Raw genomic sequence first — 13,199 nt, forward strand, 5'->3', positions numbered from 1 at the left:
GTGAAGTCTTCACCGCACCCGATGAGGGGCCGGCCTTTGCAGCATACGGGAGTTTTGTGGAAGAGTTCAAGTGCCAGTTGCTATAAACTTGCCTCTGCATGAACTGTCTGCAGCTCCACAGGGTAGCCCTACAATACTGTATTTTAACGTCGGTCATAGTGGTGGTACTTGGAGAGAGTAATATTTTCTGAGGTGGCTAAGTTAACCAACTTCTGGCTGTAGTTTCGTATTCAGCGTAGATATGAGAGTAGCATCGATCTTCTCATCTAACTGTCAGTGACAGGACAAATGAGTGCATTTCCCAGATTTACATTCAACATTCAAGAGAACAGTGAGACCTGTATGAAGTTTATAAACCCCATCTGCTTAGGAGGATGTGGAAATGAGGGTGAAAGCTCTAGAGAAAGCTAATAAGTGGACCTTGAGTAAAGAGAAAAGTCAAAAATATAATTATCATTACTTCGGTCTTTTCTTTTTTCATTAATTTCTTCTTCCTTTCTCCTGCTTCTTGTATGCCGTCTTTCATTGTTCATGTGTTTCGCTTCCTTTTTCTGTTTATTTCTTTTTCTTTCTCTCTTTTGTCACCTGATCTTAAAGAAAAGAAATGAAAATCCCCCAAATCAGAATTCTTGTAGCACTGCTGCAGAGCATTTTTTCCATCATTGTAGGTAACTTATGGGCGTTGCCAATAATTCATGACCAAAAAAAACCCTTACTCACCACATATGTATGTGCATATGCTGGTGCTCATGTGATGTTTGTGTGTGTTTGTGTGTGTGCTGCAGTCTCAAGTTCAAATATTATGCAGTCGCTGTTTGCTGGCTGAGGGGACACAGTGACACCTGAGAGTGTTGGAGGGTTTGGTCCGAGTCCATGCCGTTACAGTAAGCCATTTGGCATCCGAGTGCCTCTGCCGCTACGCTCGCACAGCTGTGAACGGAGAGCAAAAACAGCAGGAAATAAATCCACCTCCGAGATAAAACAATGCGACTGTGTCTTCTACTATGCAACATGCCTCGCAACTGTCTTTTACAACCTGTTTTCAGGTTGTTCAGGTCTTTGTTCTGCCAGCCAGAAACAATATAGGCACACCCATCCGTTAGGCTGTCCAGGTGTTACGGGAAAACCATTTCAGTGATGATTTAAGTTAGTCACAATGAGTCTCAAGTGCTACAGAGCATGTGTGTGTGTGTGTGTGTGTGTCTGTGTAGGGGGGGGATGGTGGTGTAGTCAGCTTATAAAAATATTGTGGTTTGAATGTGTCACAATGAGCTGGTCACTGAGTGCAGGTCAAGACTGTGTGTGTCTTTACAGGCTTGTGCACGAACACACACAAATACATACATGCAGGCGTTTTTGAGTGCATTGGACTATCTGTATGCTTCCCATATGGTTTTTATTGATCCGTGTCCCTGTTATACCCCTCCTGCTCCCTCTCCTTCGCTCTGTCTCTCTGTACGCTGATGGTGGAGGAATGATGGAATGCTGGAGGGTAAATCTCTGGTTTCCTGGAAGCTGGTCTGGCTTTATCAGAAGCGGCTGTGACAATACTCGAGCTGATGGGCCAACCAAACGTCTTTCCTATAAGCACAGATCAGCCAACAAAAAGCCTTCCTGGAAGAAATAATCAGCAAACCGGAGCTCCTTCCTGGAAGACCACTGTGGATTGCTCGTTGCAGGGTATACTCCTAACCCTTTAATATTCTTTCCACCTTCCAGGCTTGACATCGTTGACATTGGCACGAGCTCAAAAATGAAACTGTTAATAGATTATAATCAGACTGCAAGAATGTTATCACTCGAACCGGCTCACTTTGAAAACATTCCCTTCCATCGCTCAACTCACTACAAATTAAAACACGGGGCTGTGTCGAGGCAAACTTTTGTGTGAATGTTTTGATTGTTGAAAATTGTTTGAGAGGCAAGGGTGTTGTGCTTGGCCTGGGACGCTGTTGACAACTGTTGAGCAGGACACAGCAAGTCATTACCCGAAAAAATGAATCATGGTGGAAAGACTTTCTGTGAGTGTGTAAGATTCACAAGAGCAGCGAAGGATACAGGCAAAATATTCCAGCCCCACTAACCAGGCAACTATGGGGAACATAAAATGAGTCATAGTGAGCTGAGCTGGCTTATTTAGACAATGTGTGCATGTGTGTGTGTGTGTGTAAAACTGGATTATTCTGGTTGGATTTTGGGAAGAGGGCTCACTCATTTCTGTTTGTCTCTTGAACTACGTCATTTTTGTCTATAATTGCCCACTCCGTCTTCCTCCCATAAACAAATACTGTCACACACACACACACACACACACACACACACACACACACACACACTCACACATAGTATAAGTGTACAACTTTGGACACACATTTTTTCCTGTAAGTGTCATAGCGAAATAAGGAACTATGGAACCCAGCTTTTGAATCATTGTAATTACCTGCACTGAGGTAAGCTGTAAAAACAGTTGTTAAACATTGTCCTCGCATTCACTTCCACAGAGAGCTGAGGCTGGCTGCTATCCAGGTACAGTGTGTGTGAGAGTGGTGAAAACTGTCAACAATTCAGTTTCAAACCACGTTCTGACAGTTTTTAAAGGGCCAGTGTGTAGGATTTCGGGGGATGTATCAGCAGAAATGGAATACAATATGTTTTCTTCAATGTATAATCACATGAAAATAAGAATTGTTGTGTTTTAGTTACCTTAAAGCCCAGAAACTCCAAACCGATGTCGGAGAACTGGCTGCTACACCACCTTTTGTCGCCATGTCTCGGCCAAAATGTTGCACATGAACACCCCAAACCGACAGCCAACAAGTGCGTATGTTTTGCGCCTACGTGAGGGAACTTACCCCTCCACACCAGCAGTCAGCAGTCGTCTGTTATTGTCATTCATAAAGGGAAACCGGAAGACCGTCTTGATGCTAGTTAGCCAGTTAGCATCCAACACAACAACACAATTTAATGTTAAAAGAACAAAGCACCACTGAACAATAACTGCTAAAGAGCTAATGGCTAAAGAAACCCTCATATAACAAGTTTGTTTTGAACTTGCTCCCTCTTCACTTTAGCTGTTGTTTACTTTCCTCACTTCTGTTTCTCCTTTTGTGTGCTGAGCTGAACTGCCAATCAGAGTGATTTCATTTGCCGACAGGCTCCGCTGTGCCGGCGCCGATTCAACATGCTGAATCAATGGAAAAAAGGCCAATGATGCGGGACACACCGTACTGACAAGGGCAGCAGACGTTCACCAACAGCCCAACTTTGACCGATGGCCGATAGTTGACTTGATGTGTCAGGACCTTTAGAATGAGCTACAGAGGGAGCGGGTCCTCGTCCATAGAGTCGACCATGTTGCACCGCCATTTTTCTGCAGTAGCCCAGAACAGATAAACCAAACACTGGCTCTAGATAGAGCCATTCACATCTTTGCATTTTCGCATAAGCAACCGTAGTTACCAGCCCTTGTGCGACGAGGCAAATAGTGTCGGAAAAACACAGATTTTTTAACGTGAAACTGCTTTATTCAGTGTTTGTACCATTTGAAATCACTCATTCTGTTTGTTTTTGAGAGGAAAATACCTTTGTGGATATTTCAGCTCCTGGCAAAAACCTCCTGAACTTGTGAACCTTGAGCTATCAGAGAAAAAACAGTGAGCACACGTCAAGTTAGAGCTCGGTCTCACTCCGAAGTCGTCGAAATGTGGCACTTGGGCAGTGACTTGCTGCATCAGAAACCAATGAAAAAAGGCGTCCTTTAACGTCCGCATAATACGCGGCTGGTTGCCTTTATAGTTTAACAGCGCCCGGCAGCATCAGGGGGAAATGTGGCGGGACAAGGACGAAAGTTAAGATAACAAAAGTCCGACTTGCGGGTCGATGGGTCCAACAAACACAGACTTTCATCCGAGAGAGTGTTTTCATGTCCCATAACAATTTAAAGCCAGACCCTGTTTTTTTTTCCCTAAACCTAACCACGTGTTTTTGTTGTTGAACGAAAACAACGTCAATTCGCGGTGTTGTACCAACTTAGTGAGTTTATTTTGAAAGAGACTGTATGTAAACGTTAAACTTCCTGTGAAAACGTAAGTGTATTTTGAAAAAAGACAATGCATGTAACAGGCAGAACTTGACACGGTGTCCCAGAACGTCAACAACCAACACACCCAGGGTACCTTGCACGTCGTATGTGGACGTGGAAAGTGTTTTTACTGGTGTAAATTACCAAGGCTGTTTGTTTTGGAGAGGAAAAGACCTCCGCGGAGAATTCGGCACCCAGTAAAAACCTCCTGAACAATGAACGCTGAAGGAATTCTAACCAGGAGACATTTCAGCTGATTGCAATCTGCAATCCTCACCACTAGATGTCACTGATGTCCCCTAAATCCTACACACTGTTCCTTTAACCTGAACTCGATGCTCTTTCTGCATCATTTGCTTTTTTTTTTTTTAATCTAGTCTCTTCAGGTGGAGTCCCCATCCCTCTTACAGACACACTCTCTCTCACACACAGACACCTCATTCGCTCTCCCTCGCACACACACACACACACACACACACTATCACCAGTCAAGCCGTAAAAACTCAACTCAATTAAAGTGCCTCATTTCCTGGAAGCCAGCCTCAGACAGAACACTAGGTATGCAGGGAATGGGAACTCTCTGTGTGTGTGTGTGTGTGTGTGTGTGTGTGTGTGTGAGAGAGAGACAGGAATATAGAAATGAAGAAACTCACCTCCTGCTTAATTTTACCAGAAGCACACACACACACTCACTGCACTGGCTTCACACTAAAACCACAGACCGTCATAAATCTCCTCCATGTGGACCCTTTCACCTATTTGACCTCACACACACATATTCTTGTACTTCTATCTTTGTGAGGCCCCTAATCAAGATAATGCATTTCCCAGTCCTTTACCCTAACCCTAACCCAATCCTAACCGTAACCTGAACCTTCAAACCAAATCTTAACACCCAAATAGGGCTGTGAGGAGATGAGGACTGGCGACAAATGTCCTCACTTTTCACAAATGTCCTTACGGTTAAAAACGTGTTTTGGTCCTCACTATGTCGCAAGGAAAAGGACACACAAACACACATACATACATATTTCCACACACACACACACACACACACACACACACACACACACTCTAGAGGACACCATCCTCACTCAGCCCCTCAGGCAGGATGTATAAAACCCGGCTGCATTCCTTTCCAGTTAGGTCCAGCCCAAAGTGAGCTCTGTGCACAGTAACTGCTGTGTCAAAGTGTGTGTGTGTGTGTGTGTGTGTGTGTGTGTGTGTGTGATGGTGTTAACATAACTGCGTGCTTCTGGGAATCCCTTTGTTACTGAGTTGTTGTGTACATCTGCAGGGCATGGCTGACAAAAACCCTGCCCACGCCCCTTCCTATATGTTCTCTGATGCTTATGGAATTTACCCACAATGCCCCGGCAGAGAAAACAAGAAGTGATGATTGCAGTAATTTTAACCCTGTGTTGAATGTTCTCCCAGCGGCAGCGCGGCTTCTTTAAAAGCCCTGCCGACTGGATAAACAGCGCTTTGTTTAACTAGGAAATCCCATTTGCCAGGTAATAATCTGAGGCCAGGCATTGCTGGAATACAGGCTGCCTCACAATACGTTACGGTAAGTTATCTAGTCAATATTGACTCAGTGAAGTCAGGGAGAGAGGAAAAAGAGGAGGCGAGGAACCAAACAGTGAAGTAACACACAGGGCAAATGCATTGACTTTTGTAAAAATAGTGCTCTTTAATATAAATTATTGAAATATTTTAGAAATATAAATATGTGCAACGTTTCCTTTTCATTTATTTTTTTTTTTGTAATGCTTTGTCATTTCAGATATTACAGCTTGTATTTCTGCCAGACTAGTGGCCAGCCTTTTGCAAGAGAGTCTTTATAAAAGACAAAATGATTCACATACACGTGTGGTCCGTCTGGTGCGACACATGTAATTAAAAAACAACAAACAATCTTGGTGTTGATGTGAGAAAACAAGACTGAGATTTGACCAAAAAGAATATGTCGCTACGGTACGATTTCAGTGCTCTCTTTGTCTCAAGTGGCCACAAAATTTGCATGATGTGAAAAAGGCTACCACTCCAATATGGATCACAGGTAAGTTCACGCACTGGTCAAACACAGACAGTTCTGATCAAATCTGAGTCTTTGTTTTTTTTTTTTTACAAAAGGCTTTTTTTTCAGAATCACTTTCAAGGAAGTCTTGTGTTCCTTTGACATTCAGACAAACCCAACTGCTTCAGAGGTAACAATGAGGGTGAGAAACCTTTCTAGAGTTACAGGGATTAAAAACACACAACAGTTGATTTCCTCCTTCATGATGTAAGACGAACCAGGAGGGAGACACTGAACAGACACAAAAAGAAAACGTTCGAGATGATAATGTTAAAGAAGAAATCGCTGTGAGAGGGTCTAAAAGACAGAATTAAGACTCAGCCAGAGCTTCAGGGGCGTCTCAGCGAACCTATATTTGCAGGAGCAGCATCCTGTTGAGCGCGATCATTTCCTCTAAGTCTGGGGGACGTCAATCAATGTTTTTGTTTAGCTGTATACCAGTATGTCTCCACCCCTTCTCCCCGAGCCCCCTCCCCACTTCTCTGTCCTCTTCAATTTCCCTTTCCTAATCCCATTTCCCGCTCGTCTTTCTCCTTCGTTCAATCCTTTTTCCCAAGAAATCTCTTGGATCATCATCGTCGTCATTCCCCAAGGAGTCTTTACAGTGTTGCTGACATTTTTCCAGCCGGTCTGGATAAAAATAAGTTCTGCTGTTTTCTTTGGTGCCGTGCCAAGGCTTTTGTCTCGGTAACAAGCTTTTGTCTCGGCAACAGCAGTCTGTTTTCTGTCACTGTCAACTCAAAAGGGTTTCAGGGAGCGGGGTAATGGAGGAGAATCAAGAAACAAACAGGAGAAGATGCTTTGTAATGCCTTTTTTTCTCCTCTCTCTTGTTCCCACGAAAACCTACGTGCTGGCCTGTACCTGCATCTGTGTGTGTGTGTGTGTGTGTGTGTGTGTGTGTGTGTGTGTGTGTGTGTGTGTGTGTGGAGCGAGCGTGCATGACCGCCCCTCTCCCCCCCTGTGAGGCAACACTTGCGGGAAGCAGCGATGGAAATGTGTGCACCACCACAACACACAAACACACACACACATTCAGACAAACAAATGGTGTATGTTCGCTGCTTTGGGCCCCTCGTTTGGACTTTGCCTTTTTTCTGTAACTCCTCCTTCGTTCACCCCCTCTGAACCCTCCTGCTCTTTGTCGTTTCTTTCTGTCCGCTGATCCAAAGAGTTGTAAATGTCAGGCTGACGGAGGCGAGGAGAGGAGAGATTTTCTTCTTGAGCACATTAAAGGGATCACTGGTGGCGTACTGATCACGTCGTCGCCGTCGTCGTTAATATCGACCGATCGGGTTAATCTTCTACGAGGCTCTGCTCTGCGTCTGAGTCAGTCATAGGAAACATTGACCTCTGACCTCTGGCTTTGTTTGCCACTCACATTAGTGGTCAGTTTTTGCAAGGCAGGACGGACGAGGTAATCGCTGGTTACCTAAATCACACTCCTCATCCCAGACCCCCGGGTCAGCAGGAGACTCTAGGTCGATGGTGCCTGTCTGTGAAGCAGATCTGGATCTCAATGAAACACTGACCTCACATTGGCGTCTAACTGGCCAGTATCTGGCGGCGCGCATATTCACAGAACTGGTCTGCGCCGTCCTCTAGGCACCTGGTCCATGTAGTGGAACCTCTGCGGTTCCTGTCAGTCATATAGGAGCGTCGTACTCCTCCAGGAAGTCTCTTAGCGTGTGCGGGAGCTGCTCTGCTCCCTCCGACCCCCCCAGGTTGTTCAGGGTCCTCCTGCACATGTGCTGCAGGGACGAGAGAGAACTTAAGAGGGGCCGGCGCAGCTCCAAGGGAATCCTCTCCCCGCCGGTGTGAATCAGATACACACTGCACCCCTTCTTTTCTGCCTCTGTCGAATTCCCCCCACACGCCCCCTCTCTGCTCCTTCCAGTATCCGGCCCTTTCCCCATGTAGTGCGCTATGAGTTTAAGCACGCAGTCAAACCGCGGTGGCTCTTGGGTGTTTTGGGGGTCTGGCTGTAGGAAGAAGCCGCCTCCCTCGCTGTGGATGCGCAGGTTCTTGGTTCCTCGAACCGTCTGGACAGAGAGGGTGAAGAAGTGGTGGTGGTCCGAGGAGTCGCGGATCAGGAAGGTCCCGGGCGGCTCTGAGCGCAGCAGGGAGCTGGCCTCCCGGCCGCCAACGGCCCCCCAGTAAAACCCACTCTCCTGTAGCTTACGCAATGCACGCATCACCTGAAACAGAAAAAAATGACCATGACAACGTGCTGCGTGACATCAGTACCACATCAATATGTCTCTACAGACTCATCTGTGACTGACCTGCTGGTAGTGTGCATGCGAGCTGAAGGGCTTGTAGTGATGTGGGGTGAAGCTGGACCCCTGAACCCTGCTCTCTGGAGGGGTCACGCTGCTCATGGCGAGGGCGTTGCGTCCGCTGAAGGCTACCATGGCGCCATGGCCCCCTGCCTCTGCCTGCCGGTCGAGAGGCAGGGGGCCCACAACTGGAGCGCTGAGGTGGACAGGTGGGAAGGAGTTTAGGGCGGAGGGGGAGGAAAGAGAGGGGGAATGGGGTGATGGCGGCGGGGTCACACACCGGGTCCAGGGCCCCGGGGGAGAGGAGTCTGATGCATCCAGAGAGGGGCTGGGAGAGAGCACCTAAACACAGCTGGGGGAGAGAGAGCACAGATTATCCGTCTATATATAGACTGATACACACATCCAGTCTACAGCCTCCTCTGAGACTCACTCATTCATGAGCACGGACGTAAATAAACGAGCTCTCGGTTTACCCCCAGAAAATGCAGTTATGGCGACTGTGACAGATGCACGAAGCAGCACCGGGCAGCCAGCAGGTTATATTTAGTTTAAATGAATCCTCGCTTACTCGCGCTGAGCCTGCTGCTGCTGCTGCTGCTGCTGCACCGTGCAGCCAGACAGCAACCAGATCCTGATTGCTTTCAATTGTCTTCGATCGGGCGTACCGCAACAAGGGATTTCAGAAACGGGGTCACTGTGAAAGAGTCCGGCGCGCTTTTTTTTCTTTTTTCTCTCTCTCCCCCTCTTTCACTAAAGAAGTCCTTATTCCCTGCTCGGTCGCGCCACAGAGGCCCCATTCTCCGGTTTCACTGAGACTAAAAAGGTGTCCCGTCTGCTCTGTTCTGCTCTGGGAATTAAAGAGGGCTTCAGTGCGGGACAGAGGACCAGAGCAGGAGGCGCCATAACGGTTCAGAGCCGCTGCTATAAAAGTCGGTCCACTCTTCACAATATTGCGAAACAGCCCCCCGAAATCACACTTCATCCCCCCTCGGCTGCACTGCACCAAGAGCTGCTCACAACAGCTGCTCTGCATTATAACCTCCATCTTCCCAGTCATGTAGTCTGCTCCATGATGCACACAGACGCGTCTCCCCACACTGTTTTTAACTTACCTTGCGGATATGTTCAGCCCAGCACCGCAGCCGCTCGTCGCCAAAGGAAAATATATGCAAACTACCCGAGAGTAGTGCTAAACGAAGGATTAAGTCAGGCATTAAAATCCAAAGGAAGTATCCAAAGAGTGTGTGTGTGTGTGTGTGTGTTTCTGTCCTGAGCGGAGGAATGCGGCGGCGGCGATATCAGCCGGCCAGATCGTGTCCGTGTGTGGAGGAAGGTTACTGGAGGTTGTTTCCACTTCCAGTGAGTAAAGCCGATGTTCGTAAGGCTCCGCCTCCTCCGTTCAGAGGTTCTTCCAGTAAACCAGTAAACACGCGCACGCGCACGCGCACGCAGCACAGACACTCGTGCGCGCGCTCCCTCTTGGCAGATTGCCAATAAATAATCAGTATGACCTTTGCCGGGCTGTTTCCTGGTACTGGTGGGTTCCCTTCTGCACAAGGTGAACACGTTAAAGGCTCCACACATGGAACAATACACACTTATTATAATGTGACTTTATTATGTGAATACAGGAGATTTCAGAAGTCTGAATAATATGCAACAGGAATAACTCCATACAGTGTATATAATGACAAACTACTCTATCATCAAACTGTTATATAAAGCACTGTGCTTATTGTTCTGCACATGTTCATCACACAAATATTCAAGAGTGGAATATTTTTGAGCAAAACATTAAAACAATACTTATGAATGTATGAATCCTGCATTCAGACTCCTGCATAAGTACAAAAGTAATGTCACTAAAATGCACATTTGTATCACAAGTTATTTTTTTTTCATTTTTATTATATTTTTTTAAATTAATATATATGTTCCAAATTATTATTATTATTATTATTATTATTATAAGAATATAATAACAAATCTTAAATGACAACATACTTTTATTTACTGCCAAAAATCTTTGGCAGTAAAAGGTTTCTAAGTATCTTTATTTTTAATAAAATATTATTAATAATTTTATAGTTATTAATAATAATACCAACAATAATAATAATAAACAAACTAATAAAAGATAATAAATTGTTAATGACAACCTACTTCCATTTAAAATAAAATGATAAAAAAAATGAACTTCTCAGAAAAGTTTTTGGCGGGAAAATGTTTCTCAATAGCTTTATTTATTTTAAATAAAATTATTATTATTAATATTAAAAATAAATAAGATCATAAAAATAATAAATGGTTAATGACAACCTACTTTAATTTAAAGTAAAATCATAATGTCATCATTTATTTAATAATCTGCAGTAATTTTTATACTTTTATATACTGTTGGGATGTTTAATCTATGATGGTGATCATGTGTTTTGCATGTTGAATGAATCAACATGTTGAATATTTCAGCCCTGACATGAAGTGGAGGCGCATAGGTAGTATAAAATGGAAATAAAATAAAACACAAGTACCTCAAAATTGTACTTCAGCATGGTACCAGAGTAAATGTTGCTTTCTGCCACTGCAAATATTTACTCAGCAATACATCTTATTATCTTCATCCTTTATTTAAGTAAAACGAGAAATACCACAATGTAAAAATACTCTTAGCGATATCAAGTATAATTTTGAATGCAACATTTGCACTTAAAATGCACATTTGTGTCAAAAGTAAAAGCACAAATTAGGCTTTATGAGTGTTACTATACATGTATATTATTAAATTTGTGTAAGCAGCAATTTAATGTCATTTAAAGTTTAAACTATAACAATGCATCATGTTTTTTTAAAAGCGAATGTAACTCCACTGCCAACATTTGATCAATAATCTACATGCTGTAATAATCTACCTTTGAACGTAACATTCTTAAATAAATCATTTTATTTATTCTATCTAAGCAGTTAATCACTTTCCTTTAGTCTCTTGTGCTGCTTCAACATGTAAGTTATTCCCCCCACTGAGGATTGATAAATAAAGCCTTACCTTAACATCAGGCTTCAGAAGTAAAACTCTTTTATTCTCTTTCCTCACACTATGACAGATGATTAACAATGGAGCCACTACAGGCTGGCTAATGTTTAAAGATAAACTCCCTCAGGCCCTCACGTTGTGTCAGGAAGCAACCGACTTACTGAAAGTGCTCTTGAGCAACAACTGGCTACGCTTCTGACCTGAAATACTCCGCTACAAGGCTGCATTCAAAGCCTTACTTAATAACAAGTATGAATGTATTATCAGCAAAAAAATAAAAGTACTCATTATGCAGGATAGTATCTGGCAGTAGGCCACAATTACTGGAACACTGTGTAAGCTGTATTTTAATGTTATATCTGGTCAGGTGAGCTATTATGAAGCAGTTATAATTACTGGGTGGAGGTTATTAAATATACTGTTGGGTAGTTTAATTACTTCACAGACACAAAAACATTCTGACACTATCAAAGAGGACGTAAACAAAGATAAACAATGCTGCTTGTATTCTCTCTCTGTGTGTGCATCAGTACAAACTACAGATCACAACATGTATGCTACTAATTTACACTCACCCCATGCTAATGACAACCATCACTAGTCTGCCAATACAGTGGAATGACTGGGTGGCGCATGTTTAAAGTCCTGTGGTGCTGCCAGGAGGACTGAATTCCTGGAACAAATACCTGTATACACTACACACTCTGCACCACGTGACTGACAGCAAGAGGTGAAAGCCTGAGGTCACACCTTTGATGACAGGTAATATATCAAGGAGGACAAAGATCGAGCAGAAATGCATTTGGAGGCCATGAGAATATGATTTTAGGGTGAATTAGACGAATATAACATTTGAAATGTAGTGTGCAGGTTGGCCACTAGAGGTCATTTAAAGGCGCTTAAACAAAATACATGAGCAGATATAAACACCTTGTTATTTTTTTTTAATCTGATTTGTTATTTATTTATTGTCGCAGGTAAAAAACAAAGAAAGAAAGATAGTTAAAGTGATGCTCGTCGCGATGAGTTGCTCCCACAGCCCACAGTAAACGCAGGTGTCGTGTCAATAAAGGTTATTCAAAGTCCCTCCGCCGCAGCAATGGCTGCCCCCATGTCCTGGAGGAGGCTGGTACACTCCGTGTACTCACCGGCCATCGCCGGGGTCCTCACCCGAATATCTGACCGGCTCTTCCGTGCACGGGACAGAAGAGGGGGGTAGGAGACACGGCTCACGAGGACACACGCAGACACGAACACGAAACACCCGTTTTTCTGTGTCGTAGTTCTCAGTGACGCTCTCTGTCATGGAGATGCTTTGCTAATGTTTACACTGCTAATGCGTCAATTATCGGACTTGTGCTGCTTTAGTGTGGTGTTTCTGATTTTAAATCTTTAGCCGCCATCTTGTAGGTTTTTGGGGTGACATTTACGAGTGTTCAGGAGACTTAAAGGTCAGTTTTAGCTAATTTCCAACCGGAAACGCAGCCCCAAACAGAAGCTAACGTTCACCTTCAAGGACAGCTTTCCCTAACTGAGGGTTTGTACATAGTGTTCTCCTCAGTGATTCCTATGTAACATGGAGACACAGGAAGATGAAACCTCTCTGACAGAGTCCTCCTTCCTGTCAGGGATCAGACAGGTGATATCACTCATTAGCATAATACACCTGCGGCTAAACCAGTTAGCTAGAGGAGCTCACCTGGGCCTTTTCAAATCAGGTTCTCCTG

At 44.3% G+C, this 13,199-nt stretch overlaps 2 protein-coding genes across 4 annotated transcripts in view; one reads left to right on the forward strand and one right to left on the reverse strand.

Moving 5' to 3' along the window:
• Positions 1-5,754: 5,754 nt before the first annotated feature.
• Positions 5,755-11,631, reverse strand: LOC117247553 (suppressor of cytokine signaling 3-like). 2 transcript variants are annotated; one of them, XM_078163167.1, is made up of 3 exons: positions 11,485-11,631; positions 8,445-8,790; positions 5,755-8,357 (listed from the first exon to the last, which is right to left on the reverse strand). In XM_078163167.1, exons 2-3 carry the CDS (start codon positions 8,571-8,573, stop codon positions 7,806-7,808), a joined length of 681 nt encoding a protein of 226 aa, XP_078019293.1. In that variant the 5' UTR covers positions 8,574-8,790; positions 11,485-11,631; the 3' UTR covers positions 5,755-7,805. The 2 variants fall into 2 exon arrangements, with proteins under 2 accessions (XP_078019293.1, XP_033468026.1); XM_033612135.2 differs by lacking the exon at positions 11,485-11,631 and adding an exon at positions 9,554-10,125.
• A 908-nt stretch (positions 11,632-12,539) lies between these two features.
• Positions 12,540-13,199, forward strand: part of pgs1 (phosphatidylglycerophosphate synthase 1) — a 38,784-nt gene continuing 38,124 nt past the window's right edge. For both annotated transcript variants that reach the window (XM_033610569.2, XM_033610570.2), the window contains exon 1: positions 12,540-12,687. In XM_033610569.2, coding sequence (XP_033466460.1) covers positions 12,572-12,687 — 116 coding nt within the window. In that variant the 5' untranslated portion in view covers positions 12,540-12,571. The remainder of the gene's footprint in view (positions 12,688-13,199) is intronic.

The sequence above is a fragment of the Epinephelus lanceolatus genome, chromosome 21 (assembly GCF_041903045.1).
Source record: "Epinephelus lanceolatus isolate andai-2023 chromosome 21, ASM4190304v1, whole genome shotgun sequence".
NCBI lineage: Eukaryota > Metazoa > Chordata > Actinopteri > Perciformes > Serranidae > Epinephelus > Epinephelus lanceolatus.